Consider the following 22,914-nt stretch of genomic DNA (forward strand, 5'->3'; position numbering starts at 1 on the left):
CTCTAGATGTAGATGAGTGTAACTTATCTCGCTCCTCTCCTCTCTCTCTCCTCTCTAGATGTAGATGAGTGTAACTTCTCTCTCTCCTCTCCTCTCTCTCCTCTCTAGATGTAGATGAGTGTAACCTCTCTCTCCTCTCCTCTCTCCTCTCTCTCCTCTCTAGATGTAGATGAGTGTAACTTCTCTCTCTCCTCTCCTCTCCTTTCTCTCCTCTCTAGATGTAAATGAGTGTAACTTCTCTCTCTCTCTCCTCTCCTCTCTCTCTCCTCTCTAGCTGTAGATGAGTGTAACTTCTCTCTCTCCTCTCCTGTCTCTATCCTCTGTAGATATGGATGAGTGTGTGCAGGCTCCTAAGCCGTGTAACTTCATCTGTAAGGACACAGAGGGAAGCTACCTCTGTTCCTGTCCCCGAGGATACATACTACAGGAGGACGGCAAGAGCTGTCGAGGTGAGACACGCACAGCCACACACACATGTCATCTGTTGCGTCTGGTAGTAAGTGTGTTTATCAGTATGTATGGTCAGTTTGGGGAGTTTATACAAACACAATTGGTCCATATTGCTCATTACCACTCTTGGCGACAGCTATGTTTACCCTAGCGCAGTATCTACACACGCTCACACTGCACACGCACACACACCTTCATACACGCGCACAGACACACACTCAGACACACACTCACTCACACAGACACAAACATACACAGACACACACATTCAGACACACACACACACTAAGACACACACACACACATAAACTTTCCGCCTGGTTTCCACCATGTTTCCGGTGTCTGGTTCTGTGGCAGTTCATCTACAGGTCACTGACTGGAGAAGGACTGGAAACTAGCTCAATACAGTTGTGGAGCTGGAGTGTAACCTTTACTCTCTCTCCCCCTCTCTCTCTCTCTCTTCCTCCTCCCCCCTTCTCTCTCTCCCCTCTCTCTCTCTCGCTCTCTCTGGCTCTCTCTTCCTCCTCCCTCCTTCTCTCTCTCCCTTCTCTCTCCCTCTGTCTCTCTCTCTCTCCCTCCTCTCAGATCTGGATGAGTGTCAGAGCAAACAGCACAACTGTCAGTTCCTGTGTGTGAACACCATTGGAGGATTCACCTGCAAATGTCCTCCAGGCTTCACCCAGCACCATACTGCCTGCATAGGTAATACACACACACACAAACTCCCCCCCTCCTCCACTCGACTAGGCTTAACAAACATAACCAAATGTAGCCACTTATCTTCCATCTCTCCCCATAAAAAGTATCTTTAATGTTCTCAGTCTGCTATCACACATCAGATTGGGCTCAACTGAACTGTCGCCATGACAACTTAACAATGACTTGTTGTGGAATTTTGCAGTCTGTTGCCACGGTTACAGCAGGGGTTTTCCATTCCGCACTTCAGCTCCCATGACCTTGCAGCTAGACAGCCTCCCTCCGTCCATTGGTCAGTCAGACAGTCAGTCCATTCGTCGGTCAGTCAGTTAATCAGTCAGTCACACCATCAGTCAGTCAGACCGTCCGTCAGACAGTCAGTCAGCCAGTCAGTCAGTCAGTCAGTCAGACCATCAGTCAGACCATCAGTCAGCCAGCCAGTCAGTCAGTCAGACCATCAGTCAGTCAGTCCATCAGTCAGACCATCAGTCAGTCAGTCCATCAGTCAGACCATCAGTCAGACCATCAGTCAGCCAGCCAGTCAGTCAGCCAGCCAGTCAGTCAGTCAGACCATCAGTCAGTCAGCCAGTCAGTCAGACCATCAGTCAGTCAGACCGTCAGTCAGTCAGCCAGTCAGACCATCAGTCAGACCATCAGTCAGCCAGCCAGTCAGTCAGTCAGACCATCAGTCAGTCAGCCAGTCAGTCAGACCATCAGTCAGTCAGACCGTCAGTCAGTCAGCCAGTCAGACCATCAGCCAGTCAGCACTGGGCAAGGTCAAACAGATGCACCCAGTCAGTCAGTCAGTAAATCTCATTTTGTGGGCAGTGTGCACATAGCCTGTCTTCTCTTGAGAGCCAGGTCTGCCTATGGCAGCCTTTCTCAATAGCAAGGCTATGCTCACTGAGTCTGTACATAGTCAAAGCTTTCTTTAAGTTTGGGTCAGTCACAGTGGTCAGGTATTCTGCCACTGTGCACTCTCTGTTTAGGGCCAAATAGAATTCTAGTTTGCTCTGTTTTTTTTGTGTTAATTCTTTCCAATGTGTCAAGTAATTATCTTTTTAGTTTCTCATGATTTGGTTGGGTCTAGGTGTGTCTGTCCTCTCTCTCTGTAGATAGTAATGAGTGTCTCTCTCTCTCTCTCTCTGTAGATAGTAATGAGTGTCTCTCTCTCTCTCTCTCTCTCTGTAGATAGTAATGAGTCTCTCACTCTCTCTCTCTCGCTCTCTGTAGATAGTAATGAGTCTCTTTCTCTGTAGATAGTAATGAGTGTCTCTCTCTCTCTCTGTACATAGTAATGTGTCTCTCAATTCAATTATTGGCATGGGAAACGTATGTTAAGCAATGATAGTTATGAGTCTCTCTCTCTCTCTCTGTAGATAGTAATGAGTCTCTCTTTCTCTCTCTGTAGATCGTAATGAGTCTCTCTCTCTCTCTCTCTCTCTCTGTAGATAGTAATGAGTCTCTCTCTCTCTCTGTAGATAGTAATGAGTCTCTCTCTCTCTCTCTCTCTGTAGATAGTAATGAGTCTCTCTCTCTCTGTAGATACTAATGAGTATCTCTCTCTCTCTCTCTCTCTCTCTCTGTAGATATTAATGAGTCTCTCTCTCTGTAGATAGTAATGAGTGTCTCTCTCTCTCTCTGTACATAGTAATGTGTCTCTCAATTCAATTATTGGCATGGGAAACGTATGTTAAGCAATGATAGTTATGAGTCTCTCTCTCTCTCTGTAGATAGTAATGAGTCTCTCTTTCTCTCTCTGTAGATCGTAATGAGTCTCTCTCTCTCTCTCTCTCTCTCTCTCTCTGTAGATAGTAATGAGTCTCTCTCGCTCTCTCTCTGTAGATAGTAATGAGTCTCTCTCTCTCTCTCTCTCTCTGTAGATAGTAATGAGTCTCTCTCTCTCTCTCTGTAGATAGTAATGAGTCTCTCTCTCTCTCTCTCTCTCTCTGTAGATAGTAATGAGTCTCTCTCTCTCTCTGTAGATAGTAATGAGTCTCTCTCTCTCTCTCTCTCTGTAGATAGTAATGAGTCTCTCTCTCTCTGTAGATACTAATGAGTATCTCTCTCTCTCTCTCTCTCTCTCTCTCTGTAGATATTAATGAGTCTCTCTCTCTGTAGATAGTAATGAGTGTCTCTCTCTCTCTCTGTACATAGTAATGTGTCTCTCAATTCAATTATTGGCATGGGAAACGTATGTTAAGCAATGATAGTTATGAGTCTCTCTCTCTCTCTCTCTCTGTAGATAGTAATGAGTCTCTCTTTCTCTCTCTGTAGATCGTAATGAGTCTCTCTCTCTCTCTCTCTCTCTCTCTGTAGATAGTAATGAGTCTCTCTCGCTCTCTCTCTGTAGATAGTAATGAGTCTCTCTCTCTCTCTCTCTCTCTCTCTGTAGATAGTAATGAGTCTCTCTCTCTCTCTCTGTAGATAGTAATGAGTCTCTCTCTCTCTCTCTCTCTCTCTCTGTAGATAGTAATGAGTCTCTCTCTCTGTAGATACTAATGAGTATCTCTCTCTCTCTCTCTCTCTCTCTCTCTGTAGATAGTAATGGGTCTCTCTCTCTGTAGATAGTAATGAGTTTCTCTCTCTCTCTTTCTCTCTCTCTGTAGATAGTAATGAGTCTCTCTCTCTTTCTCTCTCTCTCTGTAGATAGTAATGAGTCTCTTTCTCTCTCTTTCTCTGCAGATAGTAATGAGTCTCTCTCTCTCTCTGTAGATAGTAATGAGTCTCTCTCTCTCTCTCTCTGTAGATAGTAATGAGTTTCTCTCTCTCTGTAGATAATAATGAATGTGCGTCGGACCCTGCTCTGTGTGGTTCGAATGGAGTGTGTCAGAACAGCCCAGGCAGCTTCAACTGCGAGTGTACTAGAGGATTCTCAATGGACCCCAATGGACAGAGCTGTGAAGGTCAGCCAATCACTGCCTCTCTCAGGATCAGCTGACTCCATACCCCTAGGCACTTTATATGGATCTGAAATGATCAGATAGGTATTGGCAATATGGCAATAGCTCCACTATAAATAGGGATTTGGTGGAAACTTCACCTTATTGCTTGTACCTATCCAGGACAGTTAGATAACTGTATGGCCACATAACTATTGTAATGCTGTGTGTGTGTCTGTGTCTGTGTCTGTGTCTGTGTCTGTGTCTGTGTGTGTGTGTGTGTGTGTGTGTGTGTGTGTGTGTGTGTGTGTGTGTGTGTGTGTGTGTGTGTGTGTGTGTGTGCGTGCGTGCGTGCGTGCGTGCGTGCGTGCGTGCGTGCGTGCGTGCGTGCGTGCGTGCGTGCGTGTGTGTGTGTGTATGCGTGTGTGGTTTCCCTGGCAGATATGGATGAGTGTGATGGTAACCATCGTTGTCAACATGGCTGTCAGAACCTGGTGGGAGGGTACAGGTGTAGCTGTCCTCAGGGATACCTACAACACTATCAATGGAACCAGTGTGTCGGTGAGTGGTACAGACCCTCTCTCTCTCTCTCTCTCTCTCTGGCTTTACTCTCTCTCTTTCTCGCGATCCTTCTCTCTCTCCCCCCTCCCTCTGTCTCTCTCTGGCTCTACTCTCACTCACTCACTCACTCACTCACTCAATTCAATTTCAATTTAATTTAACATTTGGCAGGAAGTTATGAAGTGCAGCTCAGTTTCCACCTCATTTTGTGGGCAGTGTGCACATAGCCTGTCTTCTCTTGAGAGCCAGGTCGGCCTACGGCAGCCTTTCTCAATAGCAAGGCTATGCTCACTGATTCTGTACATAGTCAAAGATTTCCTTAATTTTGGGTCAGTCACAGTGGTCAGGTATTCTGCCACTGTGTACTCTCTGTTTAGGGCCAAATAGCATTCTAGTTCGCTCTGTTATTTTTTTGTTAATTCTTTCCAATGTGTCAAGTAATTATCTTTTTGTTTTCTCATGATTTGGTTGGGTCTAGTTGTGTTGCTGTCCTGGGGCTCTGTGCGGTCTGTTTGTGTTTGTGAACAGAGCCCCAGGACCAGCTTGCTTAGGGGCTATTCTCCAGGTTCATTTATCTGTAGGTGATGGCTTTGTTATGGAAGGTTTGGGAATCGCTTCCTTTTAGGTGGTTGTAGAATTTAACGGCTCTTTTCTGGATTTTGATAATTAGCGGGTGTCGGCCTAATTCTGCTCTGCATGCATTATTTGGTGTTTTATTTTTGCAGAATTCTGCATGCAGAGTCTCAATTTGGTGTTTGTCCCATTTTGTGAATTATTGGTTGGTGAGCGGACCCCAGACCTCACAACCATAAAGGGCAATGGGTTCTATAACTGATTCAAGTATTTTTTTTGCCAGATCCTAATTGGTATGTCGAATTTTATGTTCCTTTTGATGGCATAGAAGTTCCTTCTTGCCTTGTCTCTCAGATCGTTCACAGCTTTGTGGAAGTTACCTGTGGTGCTGATGTTTAGGCCGAGGTATGTATAGTTTTTTGTGTGCTCTAGGGCAACAGTGTTTAGATGGAATTTGTATTCGTGGTCCTGGGAATTTGACCTTTTTTGGAACACCATTACTTTTGTCTTACTGAGATTTACTGTCAGGGCCCAGGTCTCTCTCTCTCGATCCTTCTCCCCCCGTCTGTCTGTTTGTCTCTTCCTCTCTCTCTCAACATGAAATCTACATCCCTTTCCTGGAAGTTTAACTTCTTTCTCCCTAGATGACTCTAAAGCCTCCCTCCCCCCAGAGTCACTGTCCTACATGAACACTGTTGTTATAACTGAGTCGGTGGCACTTTAACTTCAATGTACTGATGGGAAATACAGTATTGATATTCAGTGACCTTTCCCAAAAAGAACACAGACAATGTTTATCAGATTAACCGGTACTACAGATGGTTTCCTCATTCCCTTCAAGAGTTTCTCAGTATTGTTTGTGTTCTCTGGCCGAGGTTTGACCCACATTTGAGCTCTGTTTGTTTTGTTGACTTCCTGTCTGTGTTGTTTGCTTCCTGTGGTCAGATGAGAACGAGTGCCAGAACACTCAGATCTGTGGGGGAGCGTCGTGTCATAACACCCTAGGGAGCTTCCGCTGCCTCTGTCCCACTGGGTTCAACTACGGAGACCAGGGGGTGTAGTGACATCAACGAGTGCTCCTCGTCCTCTAATCCATGTAACTACGGCTGTTCCAACACAGACGGAGGGTATCTCTGTGGCTGTCCGCCTGGATACTATCGCGCTGGACAGGGGTGAGTGAGTGAGACTGTGAGTGTGTGTTTGATCTACCCAGGAACAATGTCTTTATCAACTTTGATGGATAGATGGGTTGATTGTTTAGCAACAAAACCGACACGTGCGCAGCTATGGGGCAAAACAGACAGGGTTGGCTTAGATTGTTGACAACATGTAAACTACATTTAGTCTCCGATGTTTATTGAAAACATAAATAAATGTGCACAATGTCTCTCAAATACATTGTTACAGTTGTTGGTTAGCTAGCTAGCGAATTTTAGCCATATTGGCATTGTAATGAAATCAGTCAAAACACCTAAAAACGAGATATGGTATCAAGAACAAGATGAAACTAGCTGAAACAAGTAACTTATGATTCCCTACATGGCAGTGTATTGTCATTGTTGCTAGCTATCTGGCCATCCACAATCATAACAACTCATAGACTTCTGTCCCATTGAAGTGTGCGCATTGTTTTCGTGATGTTGTCAGCTAGCCCATGTAAAGGCAAGATGGTGTTTGTGTATGATTCTATGCCCTGTGTGTGTGTGTGACTGACTCCTTTATGTGTGTTCCAGGCACTGTGTGTCAGGTGTGGGCTTTGGTAGCGGTGTGAGTCTGGGCCAGGGAGGAGGAGGAGGAGGAGGAGGAGGAGGAGGAGGAGGAGGAGCAGAGGGGGGTGACAACGATCTGTCTCCTGAGGCCTGCTACGAGTGTAAGATCAACGGTTACCCCAAGAAGGGGCGTAAACGCCGCGACACCAACTCAACGCTAGAGCAACCTCTGGACGATGCACAGGTAATGTCTGTCTGTCTGGGTTTGGTGGCCCATAGAATGGTTCTGCTATCACGTCTTGCCTGCTCTTTACTGAATCCGTAGTACATATTAACTGTGTGGTCCTGTGTTGTGTCATCAGGATCCGGAGTGTTGAGTGTTGTCAGTGTTTACATAATCCACCTGTACTACATGGTCCTGTGACATCAGGATCAGGAGACAGTGAGCCTGGAGAGTGTTACACATCATATATCTGCATGTATAATACTGTATATCTGTACTATATGTAACCTGTCCTGTGCTGTGTCCTCAGGATCAGGAGACAGTGAGCCTGGAGAGTGTGGACATCGAGGACACCCTGCTGTTTAACCTGAACATGTCTGACCTGTCCAGCCGAGACCACATCCTGGAGTTCACCCCGGCCCTGTCCACGCTCAACAACCACGTGCGCTACTCCATTGACTACGGCAACGAGCTGGGCTACTTCAAGATCAGCCAGAGGGAGGGGCTTAGCTACCTGCACATGTCCAAGAGGAAGTCCCTCCCCCCTGGAGCCTACTTCCTGCAGATCAGCAGCGTGGCCGTGTACAGGAAGAAGGAGCTGGCAGCGCTGGAGGACAGCAACGATAAAGACTACCTCACAGGCCAGCTGGGAGACACACTCACCATGAGGGTGCAGATAGTCCTGCATTAACCTGCACTACAGGACTGACTGGGGTGGCTGGGCTGGGCTGGGTGGGGGAGTGTCTGCCTGTAAACACTGGTCTAGGAACAGATTAACTTACCCTCGATCCATATCTCAACCATTAGGATGGGGAGAGACTATCTGACTCTTGGTCAGTGGTTATGGGCAACTTTTACCTACTCTGAGAGAGAGAGAGAGAGAGAGAGAGAGAGAGAGAGAGAGAGAGAGAGAGAGAGAGCTTGAGACAAGCTCAACGCCAAAGAGACTAATGGGGGGATTGCGTTGTTTGATTCTACATATCATAGATACAACCTTTAGTGCTACAGTGTAGGCTTAAACCACTGGCTACAGTATGCCTGGCTGTCTGAAGAAAGGCTTAGAGAATGAGAATGACATGGAAGGAAGACATGACAATGACACAACAATAACCACTCTAAACTGCTCTGTGCAGGAAGGCTCTGGTTTGAATGGTTTTTTTTTGTTATGAAAAAGGTTTATTATTAAATAGGTTTTGTATGATGATATGTGGAATCTGCCACCCTTTTGTGGGACATGTATGGCAAATGCCATATCCACCCCTAGCCCCTACCCCAAAAGGCCATGAGGGTAGCTAGGGAATATGGGGTAGGAGGTAGGGGCTAGCGGTGGATTTGGGACTGAGTAGCAGAGTGCAGAAGTCACTGATGCTGAGAATGTTCACAGCTTGGCAGAGGTGGAAGTCAAAGGCAGCGTTACGATTCTCCACTCTTCTCCCTGAAGTGTGCATTTGCTCACTCCCCCTTCATGGATCACAAAGCATTGGCTGCTAAAGAGAGTTTCCACCATATTTCGTAGACCAATCCATCCCTTTCAAATCCCTGAGGGGAGAAGGGTAGGGAATCATACCGTAGCTAAAGTCTTGAGCTAGAAGGACTCCTCTTCCTCATCATAACTATGCTTCTTCATCTTCCCAACTGACTAGACCTCAGCATTACACATAATATTTACTGGTGCTAGTAACACAACCACATAGACTTATGAATGCACTGTAATGCTCGACAACACACAGTAGCTGTCTGTCTACTGTCCTTTTAATAAGATGTCAGACGTCTTCTTTTCAACCAAAACCAAAGTACGCGCCATAGCCTGTCTGCTCTCTATACCACATGTAAATTAAGTGTGTTTATACTGTAATCAATGCCATGTTTATAATGTTAATCTATGAAGCCTTTCGTAAACTAGAGAACGCCCCTGAGAGGAGGGTGTGTAATGGTGCTTATAATGACCTACTACTTCCTTTGATAAACTGTATACACACACACCCTCAAACACACATTAAAAACACACACCCTCAAACACACACAAGACAAATACACACACGTCCTCAAACACAAACCTGTGCCTTCATGATTATGCACTGAGGTCGACGCGGCCACACACTTTTCGCTAGTAGTCAGTGCTCCGTAGCGAAGTCAATCAGACCAGCCGTAGACACATCCGTCTGTCGCTCTGTCACATCAGTGAGGGTTTAGTTGTAAAGTCACAATAAAAACATATTTTTTTGTTTAAAAGGTTTCGTTGTTGTCCCTGTCTCCCAACTTCACTTCCTCTTTTTGTGGATGATGCTATTTATGGGATGTATCTCAACAACTTTAAGAGCCAATTTCCCAGACACAGATTACGCCTAATCCTGGACTAAAAAGCACTTTTAATACACGTTCATTGACCATGCTTTTTAATGTATGCTTAATTACATTTTAGTCATTTAGCAGAAGCACGTATCCAGACCGACTTACAGGAGCAATTGCCTTGCTCAAGGACACAGATATAAAAACAATTATCTTCACCTAGTCCGCTCAGGGATTCAAACCAGCAACCGTTCAGTTACTGGCCTAATGCTCTTAACCGCTAGGTGACCTGCCGCCCTAAGAGTCTGCCTTTCCTTTGTTCCTCACTTCCATTACTACTGAAAGGACTGGTGAGGAATCCTCTCCACACTACTGACAGCTGAAAGGACTGGTGAGGAATCCTCTCCACACTGCTGACAGCTGAAAGGACTGGTGAGGAATCCTCTCCACACTACTAACAGCTGAAAGGACTGGTGAGGAATCCTCTCCACACTACTGACAGCTGAAAGGACTGGTGAGGAATCCTCTCCACACTGCTGACAGCTGATAGGACTGGTGAGGAATATTCTCCACACTACTGACAGCTGAAAGGACTGGTGAGGAATCCTCTCCACACTACTGACAGCTGAAAGGACTGGTGAGGAATCCTCTCCACACTACTGACAGCTGAAAGGACTGGTGAGGAATCCTCTCCACACTGCTGACAGCTGATAGGACTGGTGAGGAATCCTCTCCACACTACTGACAGCTGAAAGGACTGGTGAGGAATCTTCTCCACACTACTGACAGCTGAAAGGACTGGTAAGGTCTCCTCTCCACACTACTGACAGCTGAAAGGACTGGTAAGGTCCCCTCTCCACACTGCTGACAGCTGAAAGGACTGGTGAGGTCTCCTCTCCACACTGCTGACAGCTGAAAGGACTGGTGAGGTCTCCTCTCCACACTGCTGACAGCTGAAAGGACTGGTGAGGAATCCTCTCCACACTACTGACAGCTGAAAGGACTGGTGAGGAATCCTCTCCACACTGCTGACAGCTGAAAGGACTGGTGAGGAATCCTCTCCACACTGCTGAAAGGACTGGTGAGGAATCCTCTCCACACTGCTGACAGCTGAAAGGACTGGTGAGGAATCCTCTCCACACTACTGACAGCTGAAAGGACTGGTGAGGTCTCTCCACACTACTGACAGCTGAAAGGACTGGTGAGGTCTCCTCTCCACACTACTGACAGCTGAAAGGACTGGTGAGGAATCCTCTCCACACTGCTGACAGCTGAAAGGACTGGTGAGGAATCCTCTCCACACTGCTGACAGCTGAAAGGACTGGTGAGGAATCCTCTCCACACTGCTGACAGCTGAAAGGACTGGTGAGGAATATTCTCCACACTACTGACAGCTGAAAGGACTGGTGAGGAATACTCTCCACACTACTGACAGCTGAAAGGACTGGTGAGGAATATTCTCCACACTGCTGACAGCTGAAAGGACTGGTGAGGAATCCTCTCCACACTGCTGCCTGCTTCTACCTGGCATCATCTCTGCCTAATGAAAGGAGATGAGGGAAGGAAGCTATTGTAACTCCAGAGACGGTATAAAACAAAGACTATTGAATCACAGCCCCTCTGTAGCTCGCTGGTAGAGCACGGCGCTTGTGCAAAGTGGGTTCGATCCCGGGACCACCCATACACAAAAATGTATGCACGCATGACTGTAAGTCGGATAAAAGCGTCTGCTAAATGGCATATTATTTATTTATATATTATTTACCATATTTAGTTCAATGCAACCCAACAGCTGCATCTAGAAGGCAAGGGTCGCGTTCCCCTGCTCAGACATTGCATGCATCAACCAATGGTTGCGGCCCACAACACCGACTGTGCTATCGACTGACAGATTGCTATAACATGGTTCGCTGATATGTAAAATACCTACCCGGGCCTTGTAAGATCTGACATGCATCTGCAAGGTAGGCGGGTAGGAACTCTACCGATTTCTCAGTGAAACTCTTCCCTAGTGTGGTTCACACATCATTAGCCCTTTGATTCTACAGGTAACAGATATTTCTCTAAACACATGTATGTAAGGGAATGGTACAGTAGAATATTATGGTTGCTGAGTTGCTGCCCAAATATGAGCCTGTGTGAAGGTTTGGTCCCTAAAGACAGGGAAACTCCCTCTTGAACTAAGAAAATAAACATGGTTGAACAGCGCCACTCAGTGGTTATTCAGGGTACAGACAATAATATTTTATCCAAAGACGATTTTCGTGTAGGTGTCCCAAATGGGAATCGAACCTGCAACCCTGGCATTGCTAGAACCATGCTCTTGCGAACTGAGCCACACAGACAAGACCAATATACATGTACATTCTAAATTCAGTGATGTTTCATTGCCATTAATGGCTAAGTCAGCAGGCATAGACATCAGTGAAGCAAAGGTATAATAACCTTTATTAAACAATGTAATTATTGAACAATCTCATAACATGTAACAGAACAAAACGAATAGGCTGGTTTACAATGTTGATGTATCAGTTGCTGCCTGTGGAGCCGAATCCTCCAGACCCACGCTCTGTCTCATCCAGAGTCTGAAACACAGAAGAGTGAAGACATGTTAATGCTACAACACTGGAGTGAAGGGTATTTTAGTGACTTTCTATGAGAATGAGCACAGTCCTTAGGGCTGGTTTCCCAAACACAGATTTAGCCTAGTCCTGGACAAATAGTATGCTTAATGGAAATTGTCAAAGTGAAGAGGTTAAGTCCAGGACTATGCCTGATCAGTGTTCAGAAAAAAAGCCCTAAGGGCTCAAGGCTAATTCTCACAGAAATAAGATGCACTTAAAATCAACTCTTCAGTCTCAAGTTTAAATGAAATGACAGACTGCTTGACAAGGTGTCTGGGTACATTAAAGGTTTGTGTGAAATTAATTGTAAAGCTGTGATCAGCAATTCACTACTAAGTCTGAGCATGTATGGTAAGACTATAAATGGTACTATGAAATCTAAGTGTGAAGTACCTTTAGCTCCTGTAGGTCTGGGTAGCAAATCCTCTCACACACCAGCTGAGCCACACGGTCCCCCCTTTTCACTGGGACACAGAAAGAAACACCATCACACTACAGGGCACCCAGTTTCCCAACACCATCACTACAATGTTGCACTGGAAAACAAATCTCAATGTGAAATGCATTTGGATTGCTATAAAAAGGAGCAATCAGTAAAACAAGATTTTATTTCGGTTTCTGATGGGGAATCACAGTTAAACTAAGCTCATGAGGCATTTATAAGTTATATTCTTCAAAGATCAATGGGTATATATAATTAATTTAAAAGTTTTAAAAAATGGATGTACCAATCGCAGATGGTCCCTTTAATCGTGGATGCTTTGGGGGAGTTACCCTCTTACAAAGTGCTTTCGATACTTTGACTTTGGAAAGGTGGCATGTGAATACAATGATTAATGATCATTTTTAAAGCTCACCTTCAAAGGTTTCCTTGCTGAAGTTGAACAACACCACCCCCACATTCCCTCTGTAGTCCTCATCCACTACTCCAGCTGGGGGAGAGACAGACACTCCAGTTAGAACTGACAGGGTACATTCATGACAGCTACGCTATGTTCTAGACTCGGGTTAGAACAGCCAAAGGGTGACTTGGGTTCTTGAAATCCCCAACCGAACTATGGTAACTACTTGCCTGTCATTTTTATAACCCATCTCTTAGGAAATGTGTTATATTAATTATCTGAAGGTCAAAAAGTAAACGCACCCCCAACATCGATGAAGTGTTTTGCAGCCAACCCAGACCGTGGTGCTGTGAAAAAAAGATAAATACATAAAATATATGACTAAACTACTTTCATTTTTATCCTGGGAAAAAGTTTCAAGGGGAGGAGAAAGAGGGGTTGAATGAGACTAATCGGAGTCTGAAAGCATTCTCCACTGGCCGTGTTGGAGCATCAAATCTGTGATGCATTGTGGGTCAATTGTGACAGACTGACTTATCTACCAATAACAAATGAGTAGTTATTTATGATGCAAGGTGATTTGTCAGTAGGCAGTCAGTCGCCTGCACTTTCGGCTGCAATGATGGGGTTCGATTAATCTTGCCCGGACGCCCATGTAGGCATGTATTGCACCGGCTATAAGTTGATTGCATTAGATTTGGAACCGGGCTGCCCCTGGGGTGTGAGCCAGGTGTCCCGCTCTGTCCGACAGCAAAGTCTGCTCAAAACAAAAGTCACGTAATTAAGCATGTGTAGTAATTAGTAGGATTCTGTGTTACCATGCAAAAGTGATTTCTTTTCATAAAAACGCTTTCTGCCTTCCCAATGAAAAGTAGTTAGAAAATTCAAACATTTATTTTATGGAAAACAGATGTTATAGGTTTCTGGTTCAACCCAGGTCAAAGTAAAATAACTCCCTCACTGTCAAGTCAAACAATACCCAGAGAGACCCACCCCCATGTATCCCTAGACCAGGGTGCAATTGATAAAGAAACACTTAAGTCTATGTCCTGGTACCCTACTCACCCACTCTGCCATAGCAGCCTGAGGGAACAGCTATCTGGATATCAGTCTTCACGATGGCCTTGTCCATAGGACCAATACTGTAGTCATAGGCACTGTTAGAAAAAAAAATACATCAATAGGTGGCTAACGCTTCGAACACACCGACTGCATTCTTGCGTTTTGGTAATCCAGAAGTACATTCATTTCCAATGGAACGCTGCGTTGCAGAGGCAGTTGCAGTGCGTTCTGTGTGGTGCATACGTTGGATTTATTGAACGTATTCGTCAAACTGTATTTGTAAACGGGTTGACAAACGGTAGCAGAAGGTGTGGGACATGGTGGAGGAAAAACGATGTCTAACAGACAGCTGTGGGATAAGGAGACGTATACTTGGACGGCGGAGGAGGAATGGAAGGAAAAAGAGAGGCAGAGGAGGTCTAAGAGAGAGAGGGAGGAAGATTGTGAGCTTGAGTCTGGGAAAAATGGCGGGGAAAAGGGAGAAGGTTTGGTAAAGAAGAATGGTAGGAAATGTAAGCAAAGTGAGCTGAAGACAGGAGGAGAAATGGAAGAGAATGAGGGTGAAGTATCGGAGGTGGAAGGTGTGGTGAAGTTCTCGGAGCCAGAGGCTTGCACAGAGGGTCAGGATAAAGATGAGACTGTGACAGTAAGAGTTAAGTTTTTGGAAAGAGTGGACCCTTGCCTTTTGGCTGACCATTTGTGGTTTCAAGATGGGTGAAAAAAGCGTTGGGTATAGTGGAATCGGTGAGGGTAACCAGAAGTGGTTTAGTGATAATTGTTTGTGTTTCTGTTGGGCAGAGGGAGAAGGCACTCAGAGTTAAACAAATGGGGGCAAGAGATGTGAATTGTTTCACTCTCAAGAAAAGGGCGCCATTGAAAGGAGTGATTACTGGGGTAGCAGTAAATGTAAAAGTGGACCAACTGAAGGGGAAGATTCCCGATGTTTGTGATGCTCGTCGTTTGGTGTGACGCAAACAGGGGGGCGAGAGTGAGGAAACAGAAGAGTCATTGTCTGTTCTTTTGAGTTTTGATGTTGAGTCTTTGCCTGACAAAGTGAAGTTAGGATATATGTTATCCTGTACAAGCTTATGTGCCAAATACATTATGATGTTACAGGTGTCAAACTTATGGGCATGTAGCAGCAGTATGTAGGAGGGAGGTTCCAAGGTGTGAGAAGTGTGCAGAAGGGCATGAAACGAAGGAATGTGTAGCATTGGGGAAAGTAGTGGTATGTGCTAATTGTAGGGGTGGTAATGGGGCTGGGGATCAGAAATGTCCCGTGCGAGAGATGCAGGTTGAGGTTTCCAGGGTAAGAGTAGAGAAGAAGTTGTCATATGCTGAGGCAGTGAAGAAAGTAGAGGAAGAGGGGTCGGGGGGGAGTGGTGAGAGTAGTAGATTTGTACCAGTACAGAGGGATAGGCCAGCAAGTGATATGTTTCAGTAAGATTTGATTTTTAGCGTTTATAGCAATGGTTATTAATTGTACTGCAGGGATGGAACGTAAGTCGAATAAAATTTAGGTTGTGGTGGCAGCTGCAGAGAGGTATTTGGGTGTGCGAGACTTGACATCAGAAGAGTTACAGGGAGTGTTAAGTGGTGATGTCCCATCATTTCAGGTTGAAGGCATGAGGTAGGAATTAATATAATTAAATAGTGGAGAAGGGTGGTTTTAATTATTATTAATAATTTTGAACTTGTGAGTGTAGTGTTAGATGGTAGGATATTTATTTTTTATTTATTTTTCAAGCAAAATATAAGGGAGTTGTACTCCAGTCTAGTAGGTGGCGGTAATGCAACAAATTGGATGCCAACTGCCGTTAAACCTCATTGAAGAAGAAGTAGCAGAAGGTGAATGTTGAACACATATCTAGATGATGCTGCATACTATTTTGCGCAATGACACAGTTAGTGTGTTCAAAGCGTTACAGTCGCTAACTTAAAGGCAGTGACCTACATCTAGCTCCCCTCCCAATCATTAGTGCTAGCCTGCTCCTCCTACTAGCTAACTACCAAACTTGTCTCCTAGTTAGGTAGCCTAGATGTGATGTCAAGACAACATTATGCATGGTCTTGTTTGTTAACTAGAGTTTTACTTTAGAAAAATAAACAGCCACATGCAGGATACACTTACTGCAACGTTTTACATTCAAGTAGCTAGCTAACTAGGTAAATTCAAGTAAATACAAACAAGTAAAATGTATAACGTTCAAATCATTTCGAGGCACCCTGTCCCCGACTCTGACCCACCTGAACAGGTCGTAGCCTGCAGCTTTAGCAGAGCCCCGGGTAGGAGCAGTGGCATGTTCAGACAGCTTGGAGAACTTCAGCACCGGTATCTTCACATCCTCTGCCACCGCATCTGGCCTTGTCCTCTTCAGTGGAGAAACTTCTGCGGCATCTGTCACTTCTGAGCAAGGCATGTTTACAAAGTTTTTGGTAAGAAAGTTGCGTTACTTCCAAAATAATAAGATAGCTATGTTTTGTTTAATAAAGTTAGCTAAATAGCTAGCTAGTTCAAATCAGGCGAGTTGTTGCTACTTCTCTGACAGGACTCCTATTAGAAGTACACTTTCCCTCCAATTTTGAATATCCCCGCCAAATTCAATTGGACACTCCCTCATTGAAAAAAATAGAAGAAAAAAATAGCGAGTTCTGACAACTTCACCAGTGAGCTGAATGACTGTAAAACTTAAAGTTTGCTAATCCTTCTTTGAATGATACATTCTTGACTTCGGTAAAACACTCGACTACAAATCTGACAACAGTACAATTACCAGTATCTACACATTTAGCTACTGACTACTCACCATGTCAATACTAAAGTTGATAATACACAACCAGTTAACATAGCAAGGTAGCTAACTATCTCACGGTAACGTTAGCTGCTAGTGTTAGCAAGCATAATACATTACTGAAAAGCAATGTAGCTAGCCAACTAGCTACCTGCATTCTCGCATCCTTTTCTCCTGGCCAGAGTAGGAGAATGCAGATAAAATGTCCTGTGTGAGAGTACTGAAGACTGGGCACCGATAATCGATGAACAACACCGCCAGTAGAGCCTCTGCTTAGCAACGAAGTGCTCCATCTTGTTAAAGATACAGTCCTCCCGGCTGCGGCGGCATCATCTACAGTGCCTTCAGAAAGTATTCATACCCCTTGACTTATTCCACATTTTGCTGTGTTACAGCCCGAATTCGAAATTGATCCAAAATAATAATAATCTCTCACCCATCTACACACAATACCCCATAATTACAAAGTGAAAATATGTTTTTATACATTTTTGCTAATTTATTGAGAATGAAAGAGAAATAGGGTGAGTATTGCTTGTGGGACATAAACGCTTTGTAATGGATATCTTTAAATGTATACAATAACATAACCAACAATCAATGCCTGTTTGTTAGTCATTTTAATTCTGAACTGGAATAAACGGATTGATCACATCACACAGACGTATAACAGAAGTAGTGCAACCCTAAGTAAGTCAGGCCTAATGTACATCTTACTGTAGAAAGTATTGTTGAAAAAAAGGTCTAGGTTGGAACTGTTGCTGTTAAAATACAATAAATATGTTTTATTCTGAACTGGAATAAACTGATAAAACAGATACACACACACAGCCCTAATGACAGGTGTGTGGCTGGTTGAAGTTTTCAACAAGCATGTCTATTCTGGCCTCAGTTTTTGACAGTGCATCCCAGAGGTCATGCTCAGCATTGAGTCTGTTTCTGTACTTGTTTTTTAAAAGTATGCCAGGGTTGAGAACCCTGACTCGCATAGGTATGTGGTGCCAAACTGGCTCAGAACATCTACTGCTTTCTCAGTCAAGACAGGAGACCGCTTCCTGCTGTAGATGAGCAACCCAGAACTGTGTGTGTTTGCCTCAAAAAGGATCTTGCTTCAATTAGTTTATTCCAGAAGAAAAATTATTATTTGTATTTTAACAGCAACAGTTCCAACCTAAACTTGTTTTCAACAATAATTTCTACAGTCAGATGTACAGTAGGCCTGATAATGTTTCATCTTCATCTGTACTGTTACTTGGGGTTGCACTATCAGTAGCTAGCTAGCTTGCTTTGGCTAACGTTAGCTAGCTAGCTAGCTATTAGCTGTGTACAAGGGGATTGTTTGAAAGAGAAACTCACATCTACTACTATGAGACATAGTAATCCCTTATTTCTGCTTATCATCACCTGTTATAAAATGACAACAATGCCTTGCTAGCTGATTTACTTTTCCACTGTCGAAGCACTGTTTCCTGAAGCATTCTGCCCTATTCTGAAATAACTCCCTGGGTTTACCGTCATGCTGTGGATGTTTGATCATGACGTGTCTTTTTAATTTGTTCGTTTTGAGAGACTCATTACCAAGCACTTCCCCGCACAAAAAAAAACATTGTGGGCGCTCCTCGTTATTTCTCAAAGTTTGTATTAAACCAAGCTAGAGAAACTCATCGCTGTATCTGCGTTTCATGACGATTGAGTCCATTTGATAAGTGGGAACGGCACGTCACTGGTCGACATTTCATCTGCTGCTGAATGACAGCGCTGCAGCGTGTGGGTCTTCTTCGATGAGGTTTAACGGCGGTTGGCATCCAATGAATGTTGCATTACCGCCACCTACTAGACTGAAAAAATAAAACAAATACCCTACCATCTAACACTACACTCGTAAAAAATAAATAAAGAACACCACCCTACTCCACTATTTAAATCTATTTAGTCCTACCTCAGGCCAACAACCTGAAAGGATGGGACACCACCACTTAACACACCCTGTAACTCTTTTGATGTCAAGTCTCGCACACCCAAATACCTCTATGCAGCTGCCACCACAACCTCAATTTTCTGCACCATATTGTAGCGACCCGCACAGACAGCTGTGTGTTATGTGTTAGGCTAGTAGATGGTTGTGTTGTACCTACCAGTACCCAGTGTTCGCGGGGTCCGACATGTCAATCAACCTGCTATCTGCCAATCACGGGAATGCCTGGAATGTTCTGATGCCGGGCATCCTGGCGGTTGGCGGAGTGGCGTGGAGGGGGGTTGGGCAGGGGAATGGAGCATTGGAAGTTAAGACCAGGTTTAGCCTTTGTTCTCTCTCTTTTTACGTCTGGGCTTCACAAGAGAAGGTCACGATTGGCTTGTGGGTTATCTTTCTTTTATTTGGCGTGGGCTACGGCCAAACAGTAGCCTGTGTAAAGTTGGTTTAATAAACCGTCCATTCGTAAACTCAATCCTCTGTCTGGACAGTTGTTCTTTTATGATCTAGTCAGGTCATTACATTGGTGTCAGAAGTAAAAACGTTGATAAAAGTTAGCCAGCTAGCTAGCTGACTTCTGTGGCTAGCTACCGTAGGTGAGAACGGGGGTTGAAGATGCTTCGAGGGAATCCGAAAGTGAAGGTGGAGGTAGGGGACGATTATGGCCAAGGAGGTGCGTGTGCATGGACGTCGGGGGTTCTGGCTGAGGAGATCGCCAGGGCATCGGAGCCCAGAGGCCGCTTGAGGGAGGACGTTAGAGTGATGGCGGCTGAAGCGGGCATGAGTGCTTAGTCGACTGTGTTTCGCGCAGATTCTGGTGGGCGGACCGAAGGGGTGACGTCGACGCGGCGGGACGAGGAATCTGGGGCTCAGGATGTAAACAAACATGGCGGCGCCCAGTTCCCGGCTGCGTCCGTATCCGTTAAGACCCCGAAGTATTCCGGTAAGGCGGATTGGGAAGCTTTTCATGCTCAGTTTGAACTGTTAGCTCATTTTAGGGGGTGGTCGGATGAAGATAGGGCACTGCAGTTGGCTTTATGCCTCACGGATGAAGCTCTGGCCTGTTTGATATTGATTAGCCCCGAGGACAGACGTGATTATGGTGCTTTAGTGGGAGCACTGAGGAGGCGCTATGGACAGTGTGTACAGCCCGGGCTACTGCGCTCCGAACTGAGTAATAGACGCAGGCAGCCTGGAGAGCCTCTACGGGTGCTAGCTAATGACATTGAGAGCCTCTCTCGGCGGGCATATGCTCACATGCCCCCCTCCGTGCAGAGCGAGCTAGCACGGGACCAGTTCATACAGGCGCTCTCTCCTACGGAGCTGCGCATACAGACCCAGCTGGCTCATCCTGAGTCATTGCAGGTAGCCTTGGAGATGGCTTTGGAGAGGGAGCTGGTGTGGGCTGGGGCTTCAGCTGGGGCTTTGGTGGGGGTGCAGGGAGACAGACCCTCTGTGCGAGCTGGGGGCAGAGCAGCCCGGAGCCGGAAAAGCCTGCATGGGTGGCTGAAATGACAGAACTAATTCGTGCTGTGTCGCTACAGGCGGCACGAAATACACGCCCTGGTCCCAGGGTCTGCTGGGGTTGTGGCCAGCCAGGCCATCTGCGCCGAGATTGCCCCATGTCCCCCAGAGCTCAGGGAAACGGCTCGGGGTCCGCATAGACCGGGTAGTGCGGACCCCTGGCTTTCTATCCCAACCACCATCTTCTTCAGGAGGAGCCCACCGGCACAGACGGGGAAGCAAGGCTCCACTTCCCCCAGAAGCAGACGAGGGCAAGCGGATGGAGCCTGTTGTTGTGGTGGGCCGGACCTGTGTTGGGGACTTTTGTCATGTCCCTGTCACTGTGGAGGGGTGCCCTGCTCCGCCCTGGTGGACACTGGGTCCACAGTAACCCTGGTGAGGCCAGATATTGTGCCAGGTTGGACTCAGTGTGAGCCTACAACTGTGCAGCTCCGCACAGTCACAGGTGAGCTGGCACCCATGAAAGGGAAGGGAATAATGACTCTGACAGTAGGGGGGCAGGACTGTGCGTCATCCTGTGTGGGTGGCGGCTGTGCAGGACCCTTGTATCCTGGGGTTGGACTTTCTTAGGAGCACAGGCTGCCAGTTAGACCTAAATAGGGGCACACTGAGCTTCCAGGGAGGGCCGGAGGTCACCATGGCCCCTAATGTCACATTCACTCAACCCAACAAACCCTTTACTCCAACAGTTAAAGCAGCAGAGACTCATGGCTGCCCCCCTCCCCCCACATCTGGGTGTGACTTTTCCCCAGCCCCCTGTCACCTACGGCGTTGCGTTACATTCCCCCAGCTACCTCCACGACACAGTCCTCTGTGAGCCCGGGCGCGCCCCCAGCCCAGCTACCCCAGATGGGAGGGGAGAGGACACTGTCTGCAGTGAGGGAGATATGGGGGAGGAACTGTGTTGGTCTTGACCCCGAGCAGCAGGAACGGTTGAGGCAGTTGCTGTTTGAATTCAGAGACAGCTTTGCGCTGAGTGAGGAAGAGGTGGGTCAGACTAATCTGGTGCAGCATGAGATCGACACAGGTGATGCTCGACCTATCAAGATGCGTCCCCCGCCGTATCCCGCTGGCACGCCAGGAGGCGGCAGACAAGGCTGTGTTGGAGATGCAGCGGGCAGACTTCATTGAGCCCTCAGACAGCCCCTGGCGGCGCCAGTCGTCATGGTTCCGAAGAAGGGGGGCAAGCTGAGGTTCTGTGCGGACTACAGGCGGCTGAATGAGGTAACTAGGAAGGACTCATACCCCATACCACGTATCGATGAGTCGCTGGACCTGGTTAGGGGTCCTCCTGGTTCTCCTCACTAGACCTCCGCAGTGGCTACTGGCAGGTGCCCCTCTCCCCAGAGGCCAGAGCCAAAACTGCGTTCTCCACTAACAGAGGACACTGGCAGTTCAAGGTCCTGTGCTTTGGCCTGTGCAACGCGCCAGCTACTTTTGAGCGTTTGATGGACAGGGTGCTGGATGGCATCCCCCGACAGCAGTGTCTGGTATACCTCGATGACATCCTGGCCCATGGCAGCTCCTTCCAGTCAGCCCTGGGGGCGCTACGGTGTGTGCTGGAGAGGGTGGCTGCCGCAGGTCTGAAGCTCCACCCCGAGAAGTGCCACTTCATGAGGAGAGAGGTGTCCTTCTTGGGCCACCGAGTGGGGAAGGAGGGGATCAGCACCATGGAGGACAAGGTAGCGGCTGTCAGAGACTGGCCCACCCCCCACCGACCAGCGTCAGCTGAAGAGCTTCCTGGGCCTGGCCTCGTACTACAGGAGGTTTGTACGGGGCTTCTCAAGCGTTGCTGCTCCACTGAACCGCCTGCTGCCGAAGAACAAGGCTTTCACTTGGACAGTGGAGTGTGAGGAGGCGTTCAACACCCTCAAACGTGCACTGATCGAGGCCCCCGTGCTCGCCCCCCCCTGACCTCACATTGCCCTTTATCCTGGACACAGACGCGAGCAATGGGGGCATGGGTGGGGTGCTGGCCCAGGTGGGGCCAGAGGGGGAGAGAGCGGTGGCGTACTTCAGCAAAACATTTGACAAACATGAGCGCCGCTACTGTGTCACCCGGCGGGAGCTCTTGGCTGTTGTGGCTTCCGTCAAACACTTCAAGTACTACCTGGGTGGTCTGCCCTTTACTGTAAGGACTGACCACTCTGCTCTCCAGTGGCTCATGTCTTTCAGAGAGCCAGAGGGGCAGGTGGCACGCTGGTTGGAGGAGCTTCAGCCGTATGACTTCACGGTGGTGCACAGGGCAGGGGCACGCCACTCCAACGCCGACGCCATGTCCCGTCGGCCCTGTACTGCAGACGGCTGCCGCCACTGTGAACGGAGAGAAGGACGGGAGAGAGAGCTGTGTGCAGAGGAGGGGGTCTGTGCCACAGTGTGTCGGGCGAGCGGGCCTGTCTGCTGTGAGCTGCAGACTGTCGACGTGGCTGAATGGGGGCAGCAGCAGGGACGGGACACAGACCTACAGCCAGTGCTACAGTGGGTAGAGGTGCAGGTGAGGCCACCATGGGAAGAGGTGACAGCGCTCTCACTCGCGACCAAAGGGTTGTGGTCAAAGTTTGAGCGACTGCGGCTGGCTGATGGCGTGTTACAGCGGGCATGGAAGGAGTCAGCTACGGGGGAGGAGAGGTGGCAGGTGGTGGTCCCAAAAGCATTGCGGGAGGCTGTGCTCCAGAGTACTCATGGGGGGTGGGGACTGGACACTTTGGGGTCACA

General features: G+C 47.0%; 2 protein-coding genes across 4 annotated transcripts; one reads left to right on the forward strand and one right to left on the reverse strand.

The window, feature by feature from the left end:
- Positions 1 to 326: 326 nt before the first annotated feature.
- Positions 327 to 7,826, forward strand: LOC123489085 (fibrillin-1-like; the record flags this gene model as incomplete). The annotated part of the gene is made up of 6 exons (XM_045219774.1): positions 327 to 449; positions 1,036 to 1,152; positions 4,470 to 4,530; positions 6,215 to 6,334; positions 6,896 to 7,115; positions 7,405 to 7,826. Coding segments are annotated over 6 exons (1,022 nt in total), but the record flags the coding sequence as incomplete, so codon positions are not given.
- A 3,982-nt stretch (positions 7,827 to 11,808) lies between these two features.
- LOC121579728 (deoxyuridine 5'-triphosphate nucleotidohydrolase) lies at positions 11,809 to 18,256 on the reverse strand. 3 transcript variants are annotated; one of them, XM_041894582.2, is made up of 7 exons: positions 18,108 to 18,256; positions 16,159 to 16,318; positions 13,915 to 14,006; positions 13,152 to 13,196; positions 12,865 to 12,939; positions 12,401 to 12,471; positions 11,809 to 11,968 (listed from the first exon to the last, which is right to left on the reverse strand). In XM_041894582.2, exons 1-7 carry the CDS (start codon positions 18,238 to 18,240, stop codon positions 11,912 to 11,914), a joined length of 633 nt encoding a protein of 210 aa, XP_041750516.1. In that variant the 5' UTR covers positions 18,241 to 18,256; the 3' UTR covers positions 11,809 to 11,911. The 3 variants fall into 3 exon arrangements, with proteins under 3 accessions (XP_041750516.1, XP_041750506.1, XP_045075710.1); XM_041894572.2 differs by lacking the exon at positions 18,108 to 18,256 and adding an exon at positions 16,855 to 17,036; XM_045219775.1 differs by lacking the exons at positions 12,865 to 12,939; positions 18,108 to 18,256 and adding an exon at positions 16,855 to 17,037.
- Between the last annotated feature and the right edge of the window lie 4,658 nt (positions 18,257 to 22,914).

This window comes from Coregonus clupeaformis, unplaced genomic scaffold (assembly GCF_020615455.1).
Source record: "Coregonus clupeaformis isolate EN_2021a unplaced genomic scaffold, ASM2061545v1 scaf2735, whole genome shotgun sequence".
Lineage (NCBI taxonomy): Eukaryota > Metazoa > Chordata > Actinopteri > Salmoniformes > Salmonidae > Coregonus > Coregonus clupeaformis.

Excerpts from the sequence above, each read along its gene's own strand:
- LOC121579728 (XM_041894572.2), bottom strand. The coding sequence starts at position 16,996 with ATGGAGCACTTCGTTGCTAAGCAGAGGCTCTACTGGCGGTGTTGTTCA. Across the intron at positions 14,007-16,158 it reads GCAGGCTACGACCTGTTCAG|TGCCTATGACTACAGTATTG; the intron begins GTGGGTCAGAGT and ends TTTTTCTAACAG. Across the intron at positions 12,472-12,864 it reads CAGCAAGGAAACCTTTGAAG|TGAAAAGGGGGGACCGTGTG; the intron begins GTGAGCTTTAAA and ends TCTGTGTCCCAG.